At 43.2% G+C, this 25,637-nt stretch overlaps 1 protein-coding gene and 1 long non-coding RNA gene across 3 annotated transcripts in view; one reads left to right on the top strand and one right to left on the bottom strand.

Annotated features, from left to right (window-relative positions):
- The window catches only part of LOC125482305, a 19,025-nt gene extending 9,586 nt beyond the window's left edge, over window positions 1-9,439 (bottom strand). The window contains exons 1-2 of the long non-coding RNA XR_007261603.1: window positions 7,380-9,439; window positions 6,976-7,248 (exon numbers count right to left, since the gene is read on the bottom strand). This is a non-coding gene — a long non-coding RNA (uncharacterized LOC125482305). The remainder of the gene's footprint in view (window positions 1-6,975; window positions 7,249-7,379) is intronic.
- LOC109928393 (thioredoxin-like) lies at window positions 8,869-25,637 on the top strand. Of its 2 annotated transcripts, none has more exons than XM_048594344.1 (5): window positions 8,869-8,950; window positions 15,176-15,280; window positions 22,584-22,643; window positions 24,116-24,181; window positions 25,501-25,637. In XM_048594344.1, the coding sequence occupies exons 1-5, from the start codon at window positions 8,897-8,899 to the stop codon at window positions 25,561-25,563; spliced, it is 348 nt and encodes a 115-aa protein (XP_048450301.1). In that variant the 5' UTR covers window positions 8,869-8,896; the 3' UTR covers window positions 25,564-25,637. The 2 variants fall into 2 exon arrangements, with proteins under 2 accessions (XP_048450301.1, XP_020383964.1); XM_020528375.2 differs by having other exon boundaries at window positions 8,907-9,079.

Here is a 25,637-nt window from a genome sequence, read left to right as displayed (position 1 = left end):
CCTCACACCCCGTCCACGCAATAAGAACCAAAAAAGAATCCCCCTCATCCTCACATACCACCCCACCAACCTCCGGATCCAACGCATCATCCTCCGACACTTCCGCCATCTGCAATCCGATCCCACCACCAAAGACATCTTTCCCTCCCCACCCTTATCTGCTTTCCGGAGGGACCACTCTCTCCGTGACTCCCTTGTCCGCTCCACACTCCCCTCCAGCCCACCACACCCGACACTTTTCCCTGCAACCGCAGGAAGTGCTACACCTGCCCCCATACCTCCTCCCTCACCCCCCATCCCAGGCCCCAAGAAGACTTTCCACATCAAGATGTTCACCTGCACATCTGCCAATGTGGTATACTGCATCCGCTGTACCCGGTGTGGCTTCCTCTACATCGGGGAAACCAAGCGGAGGCTCGGGGACCGCTTTGCAGAACACCTACACTCGGTTCGCAATAAACAACTCCCCCTCCCATTCCTCAAATGACATGTCCATCCTGGGCCTCCTGCAGTGCCACAACGATGCCACCCGAAGGTGGCAGGAACAGCAACTCATATTCCGCTAGGGAACCCTGCAGCCCAATGGTATCAATGTGGATTTCACAAGCTTCAAAATCTCCCCTCCCCCTACCGCATCCCAAAACCAGTCCAGCTCGTCCCCGCCTCCCTAACCTGTTCTTCCTCCCACCTATCCCCTCCTCCCACCTCAAGCCGCACCCCCATCTCCTACCTACTAACCTCATCCCACCCCCTTGACCTGTCCATCCTCCCTGGACTGACCTATCCCCTCCCTAACTCCCCACCTACACTCACCTTTACTGGCTCCATCCACGCTTCTTCAACCTGTTTGTTTCCTCTCCACCTATCCTCTCCTCTATCCATCTTCTATCCGCCTCCCACTCTCTCCCTATTTATTTCAGAACCCCCTTCCCCTCCCCTATTTCTGATGAAGGGTCTAGGCCCGAAACGTCAGCCTTTCTGCTCCTATGATGCTGCTTGGCCTGCTGTGTTCATCCAGCTCTGCACCTTGTTGTCTCCAATTCTTTTGGGGTTGGGCAGGGAAGTCTGTTCAAATATTGGTGGGGGGAGGTGATGCTTGTGAGACTATGGGAGCAAGTCGGTTCTGCAGATGGTCACGGGTGGTTCTGTTGAGACTCTGCCGGGTATGCTGTGGGAGCATGCCACTGGGAGGATGTGCATGTGATCAAATAGAAGATCAAAGTTAAAGGACATAGGCTGTCCCAACAGCACAGGACACTACCAAAAGTACAAGAAGTCTGGTCACATAGTGCTCCAATGTTTACTTGCTTCACACAATTAGGGCTTGGGGCGGCACAGTGGTTAGCACTGCTGCCTCACAGCGTCAGGGACTTGGGTTCAATTCCATCCTCGGGCAACTGTCTGTGTGGAGTTTGCACATTCTCCCCATGTCTGTGTGGGTTTCCTCCGGGTGCTCTGGTTTCCTCCCACAGTGCAAAGATGTGCGGGCTAGGAGGATTGGCCATGCTAAATTGCCCGTAGTGTTCAGGGATTTGTACATTAGGTGAGTTATAGGGGGATGGGTTTGGGTGGGTGCTCTGAGGGTGGTGCGGACTTGTTGGGCCAAAGGGCCTGTTTCCTCACTGTAGGCATTCTATGATTAACTTGCAGTAATACTTCAAGGTTCTTTCAATAGCACCTCTGCTGCCAAGAAAGACAATTATCACTACATTCAAGTCTCATGTCATACACCATCCTGACTTGGAAAATACTAGCATTCTTTCATTGTTGCTGAGTTAAATTCCTGGACCCTTTTCCCCTAAAAGCACTGTGGACTGCAGTGGTTCAAGGAGGCCTTCATGACCTTTTCAAGGGCAATTACTGAAGGGTAATAAATGTCTGTATCCCATGAAAGAATTTTTGAAAAATAATGCTTTTGCCTTTGAGTTTTTGTTCTTTAAATACCATAATTTAACTCTGCATCATTCAACTAGTAGTTTACAGCTATAGTGAGCTGCTCAGTTCAGTGTCTGTAATACATTAAAACAATGCTTCAATTTAATGCAGCTTATAGAAAATAAGTTATTTCCTTTTTCTACATGACACAATTTTGCATATTTTTACACAACCCAGTATATGTTGCAAGGTGCTACAGATTAAAAAAAAGCAACTTGGGTTTTAAGAAACCCAAAACATTCTGTAGCTTGTTTTTAATCAAAATGTTCCTCAGGATTAAGTTAACAAATTAATTTTATTTCAGTCAACTAATGTTACATTGTCATGTGATCTGTTCAATTTAAAATTAAATCAACCTGCTTTTACAAAAGGTTGGTTTCTATGGAGACCATCATTTCAAACTTGGTCCATTATATCAGGGAACATCTGTGCTCCTTGAATAGGCTTTGATCTTAGTATACAAATTAGGCAACTTTAATTGATCAATAGTTATCCCTTGCTAACGATACTTGCAAACATCAAAGCCTCAGCCAAATGATGCTGTTTCCATGGAACTTGGTACAATGTAACAGCACCCATGCGTTTTGGCATAATGTATTTATGGAGGGTTAGCTACTACATGATTTTGATCAGAAAGCATCTAACTTATGTGTTTCTCTTCCATTTTGCAGGGCAGCTGAAGGGAGAAATTTAATCAAAAATTTTCTTCCAGAGTCAGACACACCTCAAACTAAACAGAAAATTTGATCAGAACCGAAAGAACTGCAGATGCTGTAAATCAGAAATAAAAACAGAAGTTGCTGAAAAGCTTAGCAGGTCGGGCAGCATCTGTGATGAGAAATCGAAATTAACATTTCGGGTCCAGTGACCCTTCCTCAGAACATTTGATCAGTGGTCAGCAAGAGGAGGATGCAATTGTAATCCAGGCTGATATGAAGATGCCACATATAGTGGATGGAAAAGGCTCGGCTATCGACTTGGATCAATGAATATGAGGAACTTGCTACTTTGTTTGATTGTACAAATTATTAATAACAAGAAAATGAACAGGAGGTACAAGCAGATAAATTGTTTGGATGTATCTATTGGTACAAGGTGTTTCAATTAATTCAACATTTTGAAAAAACAATGAGAATGAAAAAGCTGCAGGAGTAACACTCACTATAAAGGATGGGATAAGCATAGTTGAAGATCAAGATATAGAATCAGCATGGTTGGAGATTAGGAATATCAAAAATTATAAAATACTGGTGGGAGCGGTTATTACATTGGATAGAATATTACCAAGAAATAATTGGAGCTTGTTACAAAAAAAAACAATGTAATCATCATGGGTGACTTTAATTTTCATAATGACTAAACAAATCAAAGTAGCAAAAAGTAGTCTGAAAGGTATGTTTGTAGAATAAATTTGAGGTTGCTTCCTGGAGGAATCTTGTGGAACTCACAGGGACAAAGCCATTGTGGATCTAGTTTCGCGCATTGAGACAAGGTTAATTATTAAACATGTGGTTGATGGTCCTCTGGGAAAAAGTATTCACAATACAATTAATTTTATATTACTTTTGAGAGCAACAGATTCCAGTTCCAAATAAGAATCTTAAACATAGCCAATTACATATGTATGTGGGGAGGACTGGATTACAATTGGTTGAGTAAATAAAAAAGGTAACAAGTTATGTAAACAATGGAAATGTTTCATAAAAGTAGCCAAATATTCCATTAACAAGCAAAAACTCAGTGAGAAAGCTCCATCCTTGAATGAAGGATGATTAATTGAAGGTACTTTTAATAAGAAAATCAGACATGATATATGCCTTAAGAGCAGGAACATAAATTAACGTTGAGGAAGGGTCACCGGACCCGAAATGTTAACTCTGATTTTATTTCTTCACAGATGCTGCCAGACCTGCTAAGCTTTTCCAAAAACTTCTATTTTTGTACATAAATTAATGTGGCAAGTTGGTAAGATTTCACAAGAAAGCTTGCTCATGATAAATAGTTACAAGCCTGAGGATTGTGAGTGTTTTAGAAGTTCATAGTTCCTTGAAAGTACAGTCACAGGTAGACAGGATAGTGAAGAAGGCATTTGGCGCGCTTGACTTTATTGGTCAGTGCACTGAGTATAGGAGTTGGGAGGTCATGTGGCAGTACAGGACATTGGTTAGGTCACTTATGGACTACTGTACTGCATTCAACTCTGGAATCCCTGCTATTGGAAGGATGTTGCAAAACTTGAAAGGGTTCAGAAAAGATTTACAAGGATGTTGCCAAGGTTGGAGGGGTTGAGCAATAGGGAGAGGCTGAATAGGCTGGGGGTATTTTCCCCTACAGCATCGGAGCCTCAGGAGTTGTAGAACTTATAGAAGTTTATAAAATCCTAAGTGGCATAGATAGGGTGAATAGCCAAGGTCTTTTTCCCAGGGTGAGGGAGTCCAAAACTAGAGGGTATAGGTTTAAGGTGAGAGGGGAAAAGATTTAAAAGGTATCTAAGGGGCAACCTTTTCACACAGAGGGTGGTGAATGTATGGAATGAGCTGCCACAGGAAGTGGCGGAGGCTGGTACAGTTACAACATTAAAAGGCATCTGGAAGGGTACATGAATAGGGAGGGTTCAGAGGGATATAGGCCAAATGCTGGCAAATGCGGCTGGATTAATTTAGGATATCTGGTCGGCATGTTGGAGTTGGACCGAAGTTGTCTGTTTCCTTGCTGCACAGCTCTATGACCCTAAATCAGCACAAAGTCCCCAAAAAGGAAACAGAATGAATAAACTAGCCAGATTTTAAGAACTACTAAAGCATGCAAAAAGAAGAGGTGCTCTTCTGATACAATGGTAGTGTCTACCTCTGAACCAGGAGGCCCAGGTTCAATTCCCATCCGAGGTGTGTAATAACAGAAGAATTCATAGAATCCCTAGAGTGTGGAAACAGGCCCTTCAGCCCAACAAGTCCAGCCAGACCCATCCCTCTAATCTACACATCCCTGAACGCTATGGGCAATTTAGCATGGTCAATCTACCTACCCTGCACATCTTTGGACTGCGGGAGGAAACCAGAGCATCTGGAGGAAACCCACGCAGACACGCGGAGAACATGCAAACTCCACACAGATAGTCACCTGAAGTGGGAATCGAACCGGAGTCCCTGGTGCAGTGAGGCAGCAGTGCTAACCCCTGAGCCACCATGCCACCCTAAATCTAGGCAGGTTGATTGGAAAACAAATATTATAGAATCGAGTGTAACAACTTAACCATTGCTCTCTTAGAGGTATTGACAGGAGAAATTATCAAGCAGAGATCGAGAAATTGAAGACATTGAACAAATATTTTGGGTTGAATCTTACAATTTTTATGACTAAGTACAATCATGTCTGATTTCCAACCCACCTTACCATGGGCCATTTCTGGAACAACTCACTACTCACTGAATACCCCAGAATTAACCATTGTACTTGGCACAGATGCAATCTTTTAAAGGTCATTGTATAACTGAACAACCAATGTTACTCTGGAGCTGCCCTGCATGGTTCCTGACATTTGCCCCAAACATGCTGGACAGGTAGGATCCTGGAGGTCCTGCTAGATGGGATGGTTAAAGATGGGACTTCCTCTTTCCCCAAGAGCAGCAGTGGAGGCGATGACACCAGACCACAGCGTGAAGTTGCCAATGTACACTCTTAAGATGCGTGTGGGTGCACTCGCCCCAATATACCGTGCATGCTGTTCAGGGTCAGCCTGCTGTGGTCACAGCACTAACTCTTGGTCCTGGAAGTCAGTACCATGCACAGGCCCGAGAGGCCCACGTGTCCGAGAAAGATAGAGGGAATTCTTGTTGCAACTCGGGTCAAAGCAATCCCAGCTATTTGGAGAAAAGCCCAGCAATGTGGAAACAAGGTCAATTACTTTCTCTACTCTCCCAGCAGAAGTACCACCATTTTCTCTCCCAATCCTCATGCTCATTCTATCTTTGCTACTGCACTCACCTCTCACTGAAGCTCACACTGTATCACTTTCACTATTGCCTACAACATCTTTCCACTTGCTCTCACCCATCCCATCTCAGAACACCAGTAATCCGGCACGCCCTCCGCACTGGACACCTCATCACCTGCACCAAGTGGAATAGCTATGCAACCCAACTTCATTCTCCACACCCCCCTCCTCCCCCAACTTAATATCTGCCAGTCTCTCATTCCAGGAGATAAACAGTCCACATTAAGGCAGAAAGAGTCAAAATGGGTGATGTGCTGCCATCATGCAGCTATTCAATCCTTGTGAGGAGAGGATCCCGATTCTGACTGTCCCAAGCAGAACCTGGACTAGTATCAGAAGCTGAGCATGAAACCTGAGCAAAGGCTGTTCTCCATGACATGACTGAAGCTGGCTGATAATTACATATAACAAGCTTCTGAACTGCTGCTATTTGGAACTGTTTACCGGAGTATAATTTAAATCTTTTTCACTATGTGATATTGATCTCATTCCTAACTCATTCTCAGACACCGTAAGTGAGGCTTATGCTTTCCTTTTCATCCTCTTTTATATACCAACACTTTTTGTTTACTCGGTACCTGGATACTTGTGCGTAAGATGGTGCTATTAAAAGGCAGCCATTCTAAAAACTTTTCACTGTACTCCTGCACTGGAATACAAGTGACAATAAAGGATATTCTATTCTGTTCTATTATGGAAGATGGCAGGACTATTTGCCTCGTGTCACTGGCTGAAGGGGCAAAGCATGAAAAGGCAAGGTAAAACAATGCAACGCAGGGATCCTGTGAGCATTTACGTAGGCAGGATGCAAGCCTGAGAGGGGTGACCATTCCAGACAGTGGAGGCCTGCAGGTCAAAGCCCACCAGTACATGGACGACATTGCCGTTTCTGCTCGGATCCACTATCAGTGCACAGACTCATGAGTATCTGTGACCAGTTCGAACGAGCCTCAGGAGATGGATGAATCAAGGCCTCATTCTTGTCTTTTTTATTTTGGAACTGAGCTAACTGATTCTTTATTCCCTTCACAGTCAGAACAGATTACCTGCTAGAAAGACGATTCAGAGGCTCCGGGATGTGCACAAAATCTTGGAAAGAGCACTTTGTCAAGGTGAGGCAGAAACTAGGCTTATGGGAGCACTGCTGTATTGTGGGTAAAAACCTGGTCATCACATGCGAGGTACACTTGGTGTTGCTGCAAATGGCACAGGTCTATCTTATTTCCCGAACCATCACATCTGCAATCACCAAAGCCTTCTTCCACTTTATTTGGAGCTCAAAAATGGACCACATCCGCAGGGACACCACGTACAAGTCTCTGGAGAAGGAGGGAGAAAAGACATACTCAATGCTGCACTCATGCAGCATGATGGCCACCTTGGTGTCCACCTGCATCAAGCTACGCGTAGACCCTCGGAATGCAAACACCAACTGTCACTACGAACTGACCTGTCGTGAAGGATGGGTCTGGCCTTGGTACCGAGGAACACTCTGACTGTTTGGGCCATTCCATTTCATCTGTCCTTCGTGGAAACATTTGCAAAGAAAAACACCTTGGACCACAAGTCCATCAGGAAGTGGTCAGCACGTAATGTCCTCAAGACCCTACAGGACAATCCCCTGAGCAGACTGTCAAAGTTATATGGCAGAACTCCTTATCACCAGGATTTTCCAATAAGCACCACTTTGGCTGGTGGCAAGAAGGGCACTGCCCGTCAGATCCTTCATGCATACTGGTCTCTGTAAGCCACTGCATGCTGCCCTAAAGGACCTGCACCAAAGAGACTGTCACTCATCTTCTTCTGGAATGTGCCTTTGCAAAGGAAGCATGGAGATGTAGCAATTTTTGTCAAGCTTCATCCCAAGCAGCTCCGTGCTCTACCAGCTGTTCCCTGGGCACACACAGAGAAAAACACTGACTGTTCCTAGAGGGCCACCAACTTGGCGAAAGTCGTTCTTTGGTCTGCCCGAAACATGTTGGTCTTCCAGTTGAATGGGTTAACCTGAACCAAATATTTCAGACTGGCACATTTCCAAGTTCAGGATTACATGCCGAGGGATGCACCAAGACTTGGGGCAGCTGCCACTAAGGCGCTGTGGGGAAAGACCTCCATCTGAGGTTTCTCTGCCAAAGTCCAACGAGGGTCTGTTTGGTTACCACACTCTCTTTGCCTCAAAACGTACGCAAACACTGCAGTATCTTGCTCGAATAAGAAATGCCTTTGGTTTCTGCAACTGCAGGGTAGGTCAAATTTTAATGTTTGTTTTCATTATATGTTAAGGCTAAACTCGTGTATGTACATAAAGATAACTTTTTGTATGAACAAAGTGCAGTTTTTCAAAACAAAAGCCCATTGTTTCTTTCTTTTAAGTACTACCTGATTTCCTTTGGATGAAAATTGCAGTCCCTTACAACATAACACATCCGAATGTTTCACAGGAAATATCCAACAAAATTCTGCATTAAGCCCAAAATCAAGATATTTGGACAGACTTACAAAACAAAAATTACAGAACAAAAGGCAATTTCTTTACATACTTTGATCTAAAAACATTAACCGTGGCTACTAGAGTTTTACAAATAAATTGATATTTTAAATAAACTGGCCATAGCGAGACTCGGGCCTAGATCGCCTAATGCCTTTTCTGGGCTGCCAATTTACAAATCTACGTAACTGGAGACTAAAGCAGCTGTCACATTTAAACTACACTGACTGGTGACATCCTTAGACAGAAAATACGCGCAAAGGAGCTGAGCCACGGGCACAGTCACAAATTTCGCGAGTGTCTTTGAAATAAAAAGTACTGATGAAACGAACGGTAAATTTCTTTTGCCCCTCAACAGCCTGTTCAGATAATATTGTACGATCACCTCGAAAACCGAGTTCAAGTACCTCCTACTCCAGGAGAAGGTGTCTTTCCAGTACGCCTCCAGAACCTACGTGCGCGTGCGCAGTTTTTAAAAAATGGGCTCCACCGCCCCCATCCTTTCCTCCGTAGGCCGGCGTGCAACGTCACAGGTATATAAACCTTTGTCGTAGCTTGCATTAGCACACGGGGCTGTAGATTACAGTGTAACTTCTGCTTTAACTCTGTACGAACGCGACTAAGACCGACGGAAAATGGGAGTGCGGGTGCTGGAGAACCAAGTTAGTAAAAGTTGTCGACCCGAAATATTAACTTTCTTTTTCTCTCTCTCTCATTCTGCACAGCGCTTGCTGAGATTTTCCCTGCAATTTCTGTTGTAGTGACGGTCGCGTGCGGCCGGATGCTCTCATCCCCCACCCGCTGTGTCCCGGGCTTCTACAGTCTCGAGGCGCTTTGAGTGAGCTGGTACTACTACTACTCCTCCGGCTCCGGGTCAGTGTTCCATTCCCGGGGCGGGTAGACAGCCCGCCTGTTTGATCATCTCGGGCGGGCGGTTCTGGGCGGTATGGCTGCCCGGAGGAGAAAAGGCAGGAGGGAGCCATTTTTCTTGCCTTGGCCATCTTCGCTCCCTCACAAGGAGTGACGCACGAGGAAAGAGAGAGAGAAGAAATCTTGTCTCGTTCAGTGATGTGTGCTTCACTTTTTTTCACGGTGGCGATGATTTGACGATCGCGTTAGCGCCTCCCTTAGAACGATAGGGGGGGACGTGTGTGGGGAAATGCCTCTTCGGGTTTGGTTGGGTCGGGTCAGCAAGATGGATGAATGGGGAGGACATGGCTGTACTGCGATATTTCTTTGTTTCAAAATCTACCTTTCCTATTCTTGGAAGGGAATGATAATGGGCTTTGAGATAATTGAGTTCAAATCGAAGCTTGAGATTCTTTCCCTCAATTTTTAACGGCCCGACGCCTCAGAAAAGAGCTATAGACATGTTCCTTCGAGTCTGTATTTCTGTGGGATAAATACTCCTGAAATGTCGTCCTTTTCAGCGGGTAAGATACTACTACCAAAAAAAAAATTCCTGGTCTGCAAATTCTTATGCAATAAATATCCTCATCTCTTTCCCTCCATGCGAAAACCTTTTATAGCATCTGAACTTCATCCATGCTGTTCCTGACCCCATCCGTTCCCCTCGAATTGCTAAGTGTCACGGAATAAGTTGGTTATTATTCCTTAATGATGCCACATGACGAAGTTAAAGCTGCAAAGTTGATATTACTGCTGCAGTTGTTTCGAAATTTTAGTTTTTTTTGTCTTTTGATATGAATTGTGTAAAGCCTGAAAAATTGCAGTCTGGTCTGCTTGGCACAAGTCAGAGCCAATTATTTTTTGTCAGGTTTCTGGGTTACTTTTGCTTTTGGATTGCTACCTTTTACACCATTTTTGTTTTGATCGCTCCATGTAGGTAACTTTCTGATCGAGATAGTAGGAACTGCAGATGCTGGAGAATGTGAGATAACAAGGTGTAGAGCTGGATGAACACAGGCCAAGCAGCATCTGAGGAGCAGGAAGGCTGACGTTTTGGGCCTAGACCCTTCTTCAGAAATGGGCAAGGGGGTTCTGAAATAAATAGGGAGAGAGGGGGAGGCGGAGGCGGAAAGATGGATAGAGGAGACAGACCGGTCAAAGGCTGGGATGGAGCCAGTAAAAGTGGGTGCAGGTAGGGAGGAGATAAGCCAGTCCAGGGAGGATGGACAGTTCAAGGGGGTAGGTTGAGGTTAGTGGGTAGGAGATGGGGGTGGAGCTTGAGGTGGGAGGAAGGACAGGTTAGGGAGGCGGGGATGAGCTGGGCTGGTTTTGGGATGCAGTAGGGGGAGGGGAGATTTTTGAAGCTTGTGAAGTCCACATTGAGACCATTGGGCTGCAGGGTTCCCAGGTGGAATATGAGTTGCTGTTCCTGCAACCTTCAGGTAGCATCGTTGTGGCACTGCAGGAGGCCCAGGATGGACATGTTTGCTGTGGAATGGGAGGGGGAATTGAACTGGCTTGTGACTGGGAGGTGCAGTTGTTTAGTGTGAACCAAGCGTAGGTGTTCTGCAAAGCGGTCCCCAAGCCTCCACTTGGAACCCTGCAGCCCAATGGTATCGATGTGGACTTCAAAAGCTTCAAAATCTCCCCTCCCCTTATTGCATCCCAAAACCAGCCCAGCTCGTCCCCGCCTCCCTAACCTGTCCTTCCTCCCACCTATCCCCACCTCAAGCCCCACCCCACTCCCATCTCCTACCTACTAACCTCATCCTGCCCCCTTGACCTGTCTGTCCTCCCTGGACTGACCTATCTCCTCCCTACCTCCCCACCTACACTCACCTTTACTGGCTCCATCCCCACCTCTTTGACCGGTCTGTCTCCTCTCCACCTATCTTCTCCTCTATCCATCTTCTATCTGCCTCCTTCTCTCTCCCTATTTATTTCAGAACCCCTTTCCCCTCCCCCATTTCTGAAGAAGGGTCTAGGCCCGAAACGTCAGCCTTCCTGCTCCTCTGCTGCGTTCATCCAGCTCTACACCTTGTTATCTCTAACTTTCTGCTCAAGTTACTTTTTAATGAGACCTTGTAAAACCTTTGTAGTAAAGAGACTCACCATTTCACCCATCTTCCTTTTCGTGGAGTTGTGAGCCAGATTTGTCACTTTTGAAAGTGGGCTGACTAACTTTTTAAGGATAGTATTCCACATAAAGGGCAATGCTACGCTAACTTCAAATGCATTATGTTTAAAAAGCTGAAATTAGCACGGAGATAATTGAATAATTCTGGTTAAAGCAGTAATTTAATGCTACATAGACAGCAGTACATACAGAACTACACTTAGGATCAGGTAATAAGCTTTCTGGCAATTGATCAATTGTCCACCAAGACCCATTCAGAATACTTCAACCGAAAGGCACCAACATTTCCTTTTCCTGCAAAGGTTTGTCTTGCATTATTTTACATATTTTGTTTTGAAAGATTAGCTTTCATTGTCTAAAACTTTTCTGGCTTTACTTCAGCTGTTTTATTACCCTTGAAATCGCTAAACATACAACAACACAGTCCGTAGATGTAAACTAATGTTCTGATCAAAATCTTGCTTTGTCATGCTTCTTCCTTAGTTTCTTATACGTGCTCTTCCTGAATTCCAGCTCTGTTCTGCCTGCTGTAATCTAAAAATAGGAGTTGCTTGCACAATCAAAATGTTTTGCTCATATAGTTAATGATTATAATCTGTCTTTTTTAACCAAAATGTAAAAAGCTTTACTAATTATTACTTGATTAATGTGTTTTAATGTATTAATTTCTAAATCTAACCTATTTTTGTTTTGAGTAGAGGGGTAACTGCATTCACTGGCCAAATAGTCACTAACTAGCTTATACATAACTATGATAATTGATCTCCTATTAAGGAAATGAGTATTCTTTTTGCGTAGCAAGTTATTGTGATCTGGGGCGCACTGCCATAAAGAGGAATGGAAGCAGATTCAGTAGTAATTTTGAAAAGGGAATTGCCTACAAAAGCAAGTAAAATTCTGCAGGGATATGAGAAAGGGGCTGGGGTGTGAAGCTAGTTAGATATCTTTTTCATCCCAAGCATGATGGATCAAATGGACTCCATTAGTGACTGCCTAACTCTTTCACTTGGGACCTGCAAAGCTTTAGGTTTTGCTACCTCATGTAACTGTTCATCTTGTGATTGGTTCTTCCTTTTGTAAAGAGACTATTTATAATTTTGAGATAAGGAATGAACAGTGCTAACTGACAATAAATAAAACACGGTATCCTAAATTTAGTATGCTGAATTTTGTATGTTTCGGAAAGATCAGTGGGACCAAAGGTTATTTAATGCACAAGATAGAGCAGCATGTGAAGTATTAAAACTGGTAACTAGTCTGCAGTCAAGCCACGCTAATATAGCATCTCACTGTCCAGAAAATTGTCCGGAAAGACTTATTCTTTTACTCCTTTTAAAACATGAAGAAACAAACACGTGAAGAATTCCAGTTTGAGTAGATTTTTGAGGTGCTCTACCTGCAACTTTAATCTCTCTCCAAAAAGTTTGGTTACAGGCGGGGTGTACTACAAGATGTCTGCTAATGTCTGGTGTGATGGGTATAAAATTGACTATGGAATCTTCTCTGCAGTTTACCACTCTACACTCTGGTAATAACAATGGGATACTGTGCACGAAGTTTGGACTTGGTAAACGACTTGCGCAGTTCTTTTTAATAATTTCATGAGAACTTACTGCCACAAATACCAAACAGTCCCACCCATTTTGGTTTCAGTTTGAACTGTTACAAAAGTTGAGTGAGTGTTAGTCTTCAGGGTAAAAGCCTTTTGATAAAGTGAACATTGCAGCCAACATATAGTTATCCCAGTTGCGTGAATCGCATTTCTCTGGTGTTTTGGGTCACGTGATGTGTTTGGGATTACTTCCTTTTCCTACCCTATGTAAGGTACAACACAGGCAGGCAACCATGAAATTGACCCAAACTGCCAGCTGAAGTTGCTTGGGCTTGGTGATGTGGCACTGGCATTGCTACAGTAGCTGCAGTTATTGCTTTCACTTAAATTTGCTTCACATTGGAGGAGCCACTCCCACTAATTTCTTATCTGGAAAAAGTAGTACTTGCTTGAGCCACTTAAAATGACTGAGTCAAGGCTCCTTTACCTGGTTTCTCAAACTTGGCACCAATCTTGCCAGTGGGTGTGGTCAATCTTTTAACAGACTTGACAACAGATGTTTTGTACCATCTGCAACTTCTACTGCATAGAGTTGGTATTGTTCATGGTTCTTGTTTCTGCTGAAAGTGAGACCTGCATTAATGTATGTCACAGAACCTGAAACACTTCCTCCAGTAGTACATGCCAAATGGTTGTTTTGTGGAAAACTCTTTACATCTTACTCTGCATTTGCCCTCTGCCCAATTTGTCAGTGATGGAATTAAAATAGTTCTGGAGAAAATCAACAGCTCTGGCAGTGTGTGGGGAGATGAAAAATTAATATTTCAAGTGCAAAATGACTTTTCTTCAAAGTTATCTATCCACAACAGTACACAAATCCTTATCTTCCAGGATTGACCAATTCTATGACCACTGCCTTAGCCACTGGAATCTATCATTACCTTATGACTGGTTATAATGTGAACTATGCACCACAGGAACTCTCCAAACTTTTCAAAAAGTGGAAATTCTAAGACCCTAAATTTATACAAAAAAAATCACTTATTTTAAACCTAATTCTAAACTCTAACTTTTCTTCAGTAAAGCTGACTTCTGCAATTGCTTCAATTCTGTGCGTCTCAGTTTAATTTCCTTACTTGCTGGAGTCATGTGAATTGCTAAAAATACTTGTATTAGTTCAGAAAACTTGTCTCATTTATATCAGATACAATAATTGTCACAGATATAAAACTGTTTCTTGAATAAGTGTTCTCTAGAACTTTGTACGGTTAGTCATACAACCTGGAAATAGACCCATCTGCCCAATTTGTCCATGATGACAAAGTTTCTCAACTAAAGTAATCTCATTTGCTTGCGTTTGGCCCATAATTGCTCTAAACCTTTCCTGTTCATGTACCTGTGCAAATGTCTTTTACATGCTGTGATTGTACTTGCAAAGGTGCTTCCTCTGGCAGTTCATTCCGTATATGAACCACTCCCTTTGTGAAAAGTTGTCCCTCTGGTCCCTTTTTAAATCCTTTTCCCCTCAAAATTATGCCGTCTAGTTTTGAACTCCTCTAGGGAAAAGACCTTTGCTATTCACCTTCTCTATACACCTAATAACTTTTATAAACCACTATACAGTCACCCCTCAACCTCACCTTTATAACTCAAGCCCTCCTTATAAATCTTTTCTGCAGCCTTTCCAATTTAATAATATCCTTCCTGTAGAAGAGTGACCAGGACTGTACACAGTACTCCAAAAGTGGACTCATTGTCCTGTACAACCACAATGTGATGTCCCCACTCCAAGCGCACTGTTTTATCCTTGCGTTTTAAAAAAAATTAGGGTTCTTGGCTTAATGTTTACTAAACTTTCTTCCTTTCAGGCTTTTCTATCCAACTGGACAAGGCTTGGAACCGGAAATGAGATGTTCAAAAGCCTTGTCCAACTCATGAATCACTGGATGCAGACTTAATGTCTAACTAATGCCACTTTTTGCCCAAAAGCAATATTAACCAGGTTTTGAGTTTTTGCGGAAGAAAATAGGGGACATGGTAATTCCATGTTTGCATATGTTTAACAAAGTATCAACATATTTTCTTGGTAATGTATGTACTGTGATTTTGACCAACAGTGTTACACAAGTTGAATATTCTTGATGTAATGTTATTTTTCAGAAAGAATTTGAAATGGTACTTAAGGAGGCAGGATGCAAACTGGTGGTTGTTGACTTCTCTGCAACATGGTGTCAGCCTTGTAAAAACATGAAGCCAGCATTCCTAGTAAGTATCAGTAAAACCGTCTTTTTCTGGAAGGACTTTAATGATGGCCCTAGACAGATGTAAGTTCTTGAAAGTAACAAATGTATTAGGTATCAGAGATAGTAGGAACTGCAGATGCTGGAGAATCCGAGACAACAAGGTGCAGGGCTGGATGAACACAGCAGGCCAAGCAGCATCATAGGAGCAGAGAGGCTGACGTTTCGGGCCTAGACCCTTCAGAAAAGGGGAAGGGGGTTCTGAAATAAATAGGGAGAGAGTGGGAGGCGGATAGAAGGGGGATAGAGGAGAGGAAACAAACAGGTCGAAGAGGCGGGGATGGAGCCAGTAAAGGTGAGTGTAGGTAGGGAGTTAGGAAGGGGATAGGTCAGTCCAGGGAGGACGGACAGGTCAAGGGGGCAGGATGAGGTTGGTCGGTAGGAGATGGAGGTGCGGCTTGAGGTGGGAGGAGGGGATAGGTGGGAGGAAGAACAGGTTAGGGAGGCAGGGATGAGCTGGACTGGTTTTGGGATGTGGTAGGGGGAGGGGAGATTTTGAAACTTGTGAAATCCACATTGATACCATTGGGCTGCAGGGTTCCCAAGCGGAATGAGTTGCTGTTCCTGCAACCTTCGGGTGGCATCGTTGTGGCACTGCAGGAGGCCCAGGATGGACATGTCGTCTGAGGAATGGGAGGGGGAGTTGAAATGGTTCGTGACTGGGAGGTGCAGTTGTTTATTGCAAACCGAGCGTAGGTGTTCTGCAAAGCGGTCCCCGAGCCTCCGCTTGGTTTCCCCGATGTAGAGGAAGCCACACTGGGTACAGCGGATGCAGTATACCACATTGGCAGATGTGCAGGTGAACATCTGCTTGATGTGGAAAGTCTTCTTGGGGCCTGGGATGGGGGTGAGGGAGGAGGTATGGGGGCAGGTGTAGCACTTCCTGCGGTTGCAGGGAAAAGTGCCGGGTGTGGTGGAGCTGGAGGGGAGTGTGGAGCGGACAAGGGAGTCACGGAGAGAGTTGTCCCTCCGGAAAGCAGATAAGGGTGGGGAGGGAAAGATGTCTTTGGTGGTGGGGTCGGATTGCAGATGGCGGAAGTGTCGGAGGATGATGCGTTGGATCCGGAGGTTGGTGGGGTGGTACGTGAGGACGAGGGGGATTCTTTTTTGGTTCTTATTGCGTGGACGGGGTGTGAGGGATGAGGTGCGGGAGATGTGGGGGAGACGGTTGAGGGCATTCTCGACCACCGATGGGGGCGAAGTTACGGTCCTTGAAAAACGAGGACAACTGAGATGTACGGGAGTGGAATGCCTCATCCTGGGAGCAGATGCGGCGGAGGCAAAGGAATTGGGAATAGGGGATAGCATTTTTGCAGGAAGGTGGTGGGAGGAGGAGTATTCTAGGTAGCTGTGGGAGTCGGTGGGCTTGAAATGAATATCGGTTTCTAGGTGGTTGCCCGATATGAAGACAGAGGTCCAGGAAGGGGAGAGAGGTGTTAGAGATGGTCCAGGTAAACTTAATGTTGGGGTGGAAGGTGTTAGTGAAGTGGATGAACTGTTCGAGCTCCTCGTGCGAGCACGAGGCGGCACCGATACAGTCATCAATGTAACGGAGGAAGAGGTGGGGTTTAGGGCCGGTGTGGGTACGGAAGAGGGATTGTTCCACGTAACCTACAAAGAGGCAGGCGTAGCTTGGGCCCGTGCGGGTACCCATGGCTACCCCCTTTGTCTGTAGGAAGTGGGAGGAATTGAAAGAGAAGTTGTTGAGTGTGAGGACGAGTTCGGCTAAGCGGATGAGGGTATCAGTGGAGGGGGACAGGTCGGGCCTGCGGGACAGGAAGAAGCGGAGGTATTAGGTATGTTGTGTTGTAAATCAAAGTAAAGGTTCATACTGCGCCAAGTGAGCAGGTTTTTTAGATGATGCCAAACTCCTGAAGGGAACCAACCAAGTTTCTCTAGAAGTCAAAAGTAAGAGTAAGTTAGATTAAATAGATATTTGTAAGATACAATGTCTGTGGTGACAAAATAGTGCAGTAGCTAAATGATATTGGAAAAATGGAACACTTGTCAAGCTGCTTTCGAGCATTGGTTAAGAAAATGGAATTCTGAGCTGTATTCCCAAATCGGTGAACTACGGTTTAAGACGTTTATGCTAAATGCAGCATTCTGGTTGAATGATGCCTGGAGATTGATCTGTTCTGGAATCAATCCAATGAGCAGATGATGGAGTCCCAACAGCAGCTTGCATTAATAGCGTCTTAATGCAGTGAACTGCCTCCAGTGTGTGTTTGATGTCTTAGCAAAGAAATTATTGGACGGAGCCATGTAGAGTGTTTAATCATGCAAATAAGTTGATTTTAAGCAATGTCTTAAGAGTGGTGAGACTGAAGTTTAACAAGGAAATTCTGGAGCTTGGGGGCTTGAAATTTGAAGATTGTGGCTGGTAAAAGACAACTTCCAGAATGCAGAAGTGCATTTCAAATTGACCAACCAATTAATTCTTTTAAAATTGATCCTTACAGATGTATGAGTCATGCAAAAAATACACTTGACTACTTGTGTATTGCATAGGTTACCTCTGATTTTTGAATCCTTTTCAGTACATCCATGTCAGGATTGCTGTGTAGCAATTGAATTCCTGGGTGACTAGCAGAGAGAGACTAGCTGTTTTACGAGTGTCAATGTAATATTTTTAAAATGTGCCTTTGCTTACCTGATTGGTAAGAAACTTTTTTGTGCTGTAGTTTCTGGCAGTACTGAAATTTGTTTTGCCTTCTGGGTGAGAGAAATGGGCATCTCCAATTGAATATTTCCTTTTTAGAAGGAAAAGAATATGCCACTTGGGCACTTCAAGCTAATGAAGCTGAAACCATAGGATGTTTCTTCCATCTGCAATTGCCATACAACCTGGAAGCGCAGGCAGTGTTCATCATTGATTCCTTAAACTATGATTGTTATCTCTGAATTATCTGTCTGAGATCTGCTCAGAAATAACTCCTTGACAAAAGCAGACTTGGTTGTTTAATTTCAGGGGCACTTCGTACAAACAAGAATTGCTCTGTCTATCCTTGGATCAACGCAAGGACAAGCTGTTACCGGTCTGTTCTTCTGCAAAGCTAATTATCCCCTCCATTTATCAAACTGGTCAAAATGTTTTTGAAGTTAGTTTGGTGCAGTGAATAGTGTTCCTGCCTCTGAACTGGAAGTAGTCAGTTCCTGTCTCACTCTGACTTTGACAAGTAAAATGAACTCAAAATGCAGCCAGACAAGCTGTTAACATGCAAAACTTTCCAATACATGCTAGTAGCTGGCAGTAAGAATGGGACATATTAGGTTTTTTAATTAACTTGTCCAGATGGGTTTGACATATCTGTGGACTAGGAGGAACGTGAACTGGGGCTTTCTGGCTCACGTAGCAATACTACCACTGCCCATGTGAGACCACCATGGCACATTTTCAAGTTTCCTTTTCAAATCTGTGTTCCAGTGGGGTGGGTCTGTTCCTTTGAAATGTCACACTTAACTGGTAATGGGTTAACAAGAGATGACTGCAGAAACTAACTTCCTGCAGTGGATATCACTAAGTCACTTTCCAATTTTGAATTCAGTTGGCAAGATCCTGTGTAGCTAGGAATTAACCTGACTTTGGTCACTACTTTTTTAAAGTCAGCAGTGATGGACATCGTCTACAGCACAGGATGCTACAGATAAAGACTGAAAAGAACTAGACATAACTTGTTAAAAGTTGGTGACTAGGCAATGCCAAAGTTTGAGTTGTGATTAAATTGTTGAGGTTTCCAACTAAGTGAACGTTGTTAAAGTCTTGAGTCAGTACCAACTTTGAGCACTGAGGAATAGTATGAAAAGTTTAAAAACATCTTGAAGTTGAGGTTAAGAATAGAGTGAAAATGGGAGTTTCACTAATGGCCAGAGGAAGATGGTGCAGCCAATAATAATGTTGGGTACAGACAAACTGAATGTTAACAAAAGTACCTTTTTTCCATAAGGTGTGCAAAGGAAACTTTGTGGAAGTTGGATTTCCCCCAGGAATCGGGAGAGAGAGCTTTGCTTAGCCAGATCACTCGATGATTTTGCATTATTAGCTTTAAGTTTTGAACCTTAGTGTCTGAGGTTCTGTTGAGAATTTAAGGGAATAATTCAGATTTTCTTTGAAAGAAACAAGCTCCGTCACTACTTCAGTGAAGAGTGTGAAGAAATTTTAAAAACCTACCAATTTGGTCACTAGTGGTATTGCATTCAGCATGAAGTCAAATAGATATATAGCAAGGCAGTCAGTCGTAGATGTACAGCATGGAAATGGACCCTTTGGTTGGCCCAGACAAGTTGGACCCAATATCCTAAATAAATCAATCCTGCTTGCCAGCGTTTGGCCCATATTCCTCTAAACCCTTCCAATCTTATACCCATCCAGATGCCATTTAAACATAGTAATTGTAAAGGCCTCCTCCACTTCCTCTGGCAACTCCTTCCATAAATGCACCATCCTCTGTGCAAAAAGTTGCCCCTTAGTTCCCTTTTTAAATCTTTTTTCCCCTCTCTCCTTAAACCTATGCCCTCTTCATACATAAGGAGCAAGAGGGTAACTAGAGAAAGGGTTGGCCCACTCAAGGACAAAGGAGGGAAGTTATGCGAGGAGTGAGAATGGGAGATTCTTAATGAGTACTTTGCGTCGGTATTCACTGAGAGGGACATGACGGATGTTGAGGTTAGGGATAGATGTTTACTTACTCTAGGTCAAGTTAGCATAAGGAGGGGAGGAAGTGTTGGGTATTCTAAAAGGCATTAGGGTGGACAAGTCCCCAGGTCCAGAAGGGATCTATCCCAGGTTACTGAGGGAAGCAAGAGGAAATAGCTGGGGCCTTAACAGATATCTTTGCAGCATCCTTGGGCACAAGTGAGGTCCCGGAGGACTGGAGAATTGCTGATGTCCCCTTATTTAAGAAGGGTAGCAAGGATAATCCAGGTAATTAAAGACTGGTGAGCCTGACGTCAGTGATGGGGAAGCTGCAGGAGAAGATACTGAGGGATAGGATCTAGTTACACTTGGAAGAAAATGGGCTAATTAGTGATAAGCAGCATGGTTTTGTGCCAGGAAGGTCATGTCTTACCAACTTGATAGAATTCTTTGAGGAAGTGACAAAGTTGATAGATGAGGGAAGGGCTGTAGATATCATATACATGGACTTCAGTAAGGCGTTTGATAAGGTTCCCCATGGTAGGCTGATGGAGAAAGTGAAGTCGCATGGGGTCCAGGGTGCACTCTAGATGGATAGAGAACTGGCTGGGCAACAGGAGACCGAGGGTTGTAGTGGAAGGGAGTTTCTCAATGGAGAACTGTGACCAGTGGTGTTCCACAGGGATCCGTATTGGGACCACTGTTTGTGATTATACGTAAATGATCTGGAGGAAGGTATAGATGGTCTGATTAGCAAGTTTGCAGATGACAGTAAGATTGGTAGAGTAGCAGATAGTGAAGGGGACTGTTGGATAATGCAGCAGAATATAGATAGATTGGAGAGTCGGGCAGAGAAATGGCAGATGGAGTTCAATCCAGGCAAATGTGAGGTGATGCATTTTGGAAGATCCAATTCAAGAGCGAACTGTGTGGTAAATGGAAAAGCCCTGGGGAAAATTAATGCACAGAGATCTGGGTGTTCAGGTCCATTGTACCCTGAAGGTGGCAACGCAGGTTGATAGTGGTCAAGAAGGCATATGGCATGCTTTCATTCATTGGACGGGCTATTGAGTACAAGAATTGGCAGGTCATGTTGCAGTTGTATAGGACTTTGGTGTGGCCAAATTTGGAATACTGCATACATTTCTGGTTGCCACATTACCAAAAGGCTGTGGATGCTTTGGAGAGGGTGCAGAGGAGGTTCACCAGGATGTTGCCTGGAAAGGAGGGCACTCTCTATGAAGAGGTTGAGTAGATTAGGATTATTTACATTAGAAAGATGGAGGTTGAAGGAGGACCTGATTGAGGTCTGCAAAATCAGAGGTATAGACAAGGTGGATAGCAAGAAGCTTCTTCCCCAGAGTGGGGGACTCCATTACTAGGGGTCACGATTTCAAGGTGAGAGGGGAAAAGTTTTTAAGGGAGATATGCGTGGAAAGTTCTTTACGCAGAGGGTGGTGGGTGCCTGGAACGTGTTGTCAGCAGAGGTGGTAGAGTCGGGCACGATAGTGTCATTTAAGATGTATCTAGACCGATACATGAATGGGCAGGGAGCAGAGGGATACAGATCATTGGAAAATAGGCGACAGGTTTAGATAGAGGATCTGGATCAGCGCAGACTTGGAGGGCTGAACGGCCTGTTCCTGTGCTGTAATTTTCTTGTTCTTTGTTCTAGTTTTGGACTCCCCTACCTTAGAAATGACCTTGTCTATTCACCCAATCCATGCCCCTCAGATTTTATAAATCTCTATATAGGGTCATCACTCGGCCACTACTCCAGGGAAAGTAGTCCCAGTCTATTCAGTGCCTCCCTATGGCTCAAACCCTCCAACTTTGTCTATTTGGGTGAAGAAATTTCTTTCTCTTGGCACCAAATGGCTTATCTCTTATCACGAGTAGTGAAAGCATCTCTTTTTTGATGTGGAGAGTTTTTTCTTTTTAACCTGAGTATTTTGAGAGTAACTGAATGAAATATAGGTGTGAATCCTTGGATTTCAAATGAATAAGAAATATAAAATGGCCATGTATTTCATGTAGTGGACAGCTTGGGGTTGGACTAGGTGAATTAAACAAATGTGGGTGCTGGAGGTCTGAAACAACAACAGCAATTGTTGGAGAAACTCAGCAGGTGTAGCAGCTTCTGGTGGGAAGGAAGCAGAATTGAGTCTGGTGACTCTTCAGAACTGAAAATGGTTGAAATTCGAACAAGAATTCTAGTACACAAATATTCCTTTATAATTGAAACTTAAACCAATATAGTTAAATAGCCTTAAAATATGCAACAGAAAGTCTTTCAACTTTGTTCAAAAATTTGTGCCGATAATAAACAAACAAGCAAAAACTCTTTGGAATTAATTGAATTTCATGGAAATATCTGAATACAAGGAGCAGGAGCCTGTTTACATTCACTAGAATATGACCAATCTGTATGTTAACGCCATCTGTGTTTTCAATATCCTTAAGAACCATTTGATTTTTCTCAATAGAAAGTTGACCACCCTTCTGTCACATGTCCTTTTTATTTCTTGGTTTTTTAACACTGCTGATCTGAGGAATAACTGACATACAATTTAAACACAACCAGAACAAGTTTCAGTACAGTTTTGCTAACAAAATACTTTTATCTCTACAGACTTTGGCAGAGAAACATCAAGACGTAATTTTCTGTGAGGTAGATGTGGATGACGCACAAGTAAGTGGAAATCCACCAAAATAAATGATCCAGTTTGTCCTGAGTGTGGATCAGTTCTGAAAACACTTACTGCTAATTCCTGTGATATTTTGACAAAAGCATTCTTAAGAAAACACAGGCCCTGTCCTGGATGAACACTTAAAACCACGTCTTGGCTCCACATAATGGAAAGGTTGTTGAAGTCTTAAAATGAGTGCACAAGAATAGTACCAGGGATGAGAGACTTCACTTCCTTTAGAGATTGGCGAAATTGGGGATATTCTCTTTCAAACAATGCAAAGGAGATTTGACAAACATCCTAAATCAAGAAGGATTTTGATAGGTTTAAGTGAGACAGATTTCAAGTATTAGAGTTGGTAATTGTTTTGGGTCATTGGCAAAAGAATCAGACACAACATAAGGGAAGGAAAGACAGATATAATAAACTATGGAGCATGCACTACCAGAATCTGATTGATTTATTAACAGATCCCAAAATAGAATTAGGTATGTAGTCAAGCTTTTTGCAGGGTTTTGGGGTAAGAATAAGAGTGAGGCACTAATTACATCGCTTCTTTCGGAGGTGATGCAGGCATAATATGTAGACTGGCCTCTTTCTGTGCCGTATCACTTTCTGTATTGCATTAAAATCACTTGTTCATGGGTTTTGACCAACTGTCAATTAATTTTCAGCCTGGTAGGTTGCAACCCAGTGCCCAAAAACTGGGACATCAAGCAATGGGAACATGAAGGTCTATTCCACCTTTTCAAGCTTTTCTAGTATTGCATTAGATAATGACTGATCTGTATCCCAATGCCTCTGACCTGCCTTGGTTCTATTCAGTTGGTGGGACGTTGTGATGTGGTGAATCAATGCTCCCGGACACTGTCCTTGAATGATTTAGCTTTGCCTCCGCTGGAGAAGATCAGTCTTCCCTCTTCTGTATGGCATTCCCCATCTCTAATCCATCTTATTGACTCCTTTTAATGGTTTTAACTTTTGTTACATCACCCCTTAATCCTTAAATACACTGGGGATTAGAAATATTCATTGTCTTTCATACAAGATAATATTTGTTTTATGTTTTACTTGAAGTTAAAAGTCTGAGGTATACAGCACAGAAACAGACCCTTTGGCCCAAGTCGTCCATACTGACTAGATATCCTAAATAAACCTTGTCCCATTTGCCGGCACTTTATCCATATCCCCCTCAACCCTTCCTATTCGTGTACCTACCTAGATGCCATTTAAATGTTGTAATTGTACCAGCCTCCTCCACTTCCTTTGGCAGCTCATTCTATACACGCATCATCCTCTGCATGCAGAAGTTGCCCCTTGGATCCCTTTTTAAATCTTTCCTCTCTCCTTAAATCTATGGTGTCTAGTTTTGGACTCCCCTACCCCAGTGAAAAGACCTTGTCTATTTACTGTTTCCAACCCTTTCTGTGCCCCTCATGATTTCATAAATCTCTAACTTGTTTGTTATCTTTAGGATTGTGCTGAAAGCTGTGGCATTAAATGCATGCCAACATTCCAATTCTACAAGAATGGACAGATGGTAAGTTTTTTTTTTTTATTTTTTGGAGTTAAATGATGGTCATAAATGTGACATGGGGAAAGCACTTGCCTGATATTTTCCAAAACTACCCTGATTTAACAATAGTGACCTCTGGCACCAGAAGAGCGTAATTATTCAAAGGAATGCACCTTAATATAACTTTACCAGTAATCTAGTGTAATGCTTTTTTAAGAGATTTTCCAAAGGTACAAAGACCAAAGTTGGTTCTGTCTCCAAGATTTGTCGCAAAATACCCACAACAGTTCCATTCAGACCTTGCCACTGAGTAATCACTTAAGCCTAAGTTAGTCCATTCATAGTAATGCAAATTCCCTTTTAATGAAGTGCCATGAGTCTCTTGTTCAGGATTAAACTGGCCATGGAGGTAGCATGCAGCCACATTGTAAAAATCATTAGCTGATACCTTAAACAAGAATGCACAGCAAGCTAAGGAATTGCATTCCCAACTACAGACCTGGAGTTGATGACAGTTTTGACCCTCTGAACCAAAAGAATTGGGCATTTGGTCCATCTGGTGCTTATCTTCGCACAAAACCAAATGCCTTGTCAGCCCCCTACTGGCTGAACAACAGTTTGGGGGAGTGAAGAGAAGTTGCACAAGGGAGGGTCTTGTGGAGGCTGTGGTCTTTGGAGAGTCCCATCTGATCAAACAGTGCAGTATTTTAAAACATTGTCTACTTTGCATGTCAGCTCTGCCCAGAAAAGCATTCATTGGAATGATACAAACAAGTCACTAATGCAGGCTGCCTATCAATGGGTTTAACATTAGTGAGGGTGGATTCAAGTAAATTTGACCTGTATAAAAGCACACATACTTCTGCATCCTTCCACCAGAGACCTTGTACGCTTTTTTAAATTATAATTTCATTCCACACTGGTCATGTCTTTAGCCATCAAGACTCTGCTCTGGAATTTCTTGCATAACCTCCAGCTCTTGACTTCTTTAATTGGAACTCCTTAAAGCCCATGTTTATAACCATGATGTTGATCTGCCCTAATATCTCTGTAATATTACTGTGGTTTGGCAGTGTTAATGAAATTTGCTTTCTACGGGCAGGGGTGAAACCACTTGATCTGGGGTGGAGGGTGGGGTTTGACCATCCTTCCAATGCCCCTAATCAAACCCTAGTTAGAAATGCAGGTTTTGGTTACAATTAGAAAACAACTTCTGTGTAACCTTTTTGTTGCTTTTCTCAATGTTGCTTTGCTGAATGTCCTCTTGAAGATCGTGTTAAATGTTGTTCACGTTGATTCAGACATGTTTGAATTTTTAATATTAAAATTTTGTTTTTCCTTAGGTGTTTGAATTTTCTGGAGCCAATAAAACAACACTGGAAGACAAAATTCAAGAGTTATGCTAATGTTGTTCTTAATGAAACTGGTGTTTGAAACCAAAAAATGAATCAATAATAAATCTTAGTTTATTGTAAAGGTA

This window comes from Rhincodon typus, chromosome 3 (genome assembly GCF_021869965.1).
Source record: "Rhincodon typus isolate 14 chromosome 3, sRhiTyp1.1, whole genome shotgun sequence".
Taxonomy (NCBI): domain Eukaryota; kingdom Metazoa; phylum Chordata; class Chondrichthyes; order Orectolobiformes; family Rhincodontidae; genus Rhincodon; species Rhincodon typus.
Note: the sequence above shows the minus strand (reverse complement) of the source record. Positions and strands in the feature narration are given on the sequence as shown.

Excerpts from the sequence above, each read along its gene's own strand:
- LOC109928393 (XM_048594344.1), top strand. The coding sequence starts at position 8,897 with ATGGGCTCCACCGCCCCCATCCTTTCCTCCGTAGGCCGGCGTGCAACG. Across the intron at positions 8,951-15,175 it reads GCCGGCGTGCAACGTCACAG|AAAGAATTTGAAATGGTACT; the intron begins GTATATAAACCT and ends GTTATTTTTCAG. Across the intron at positions 22,644-24,115 it reads TAGATGTGGATGACGCACAA|GATTGTGCTGAAAGCTGTGG; the intron begins GTAAGTGGAAAT and ends TGTTATCTTTAG.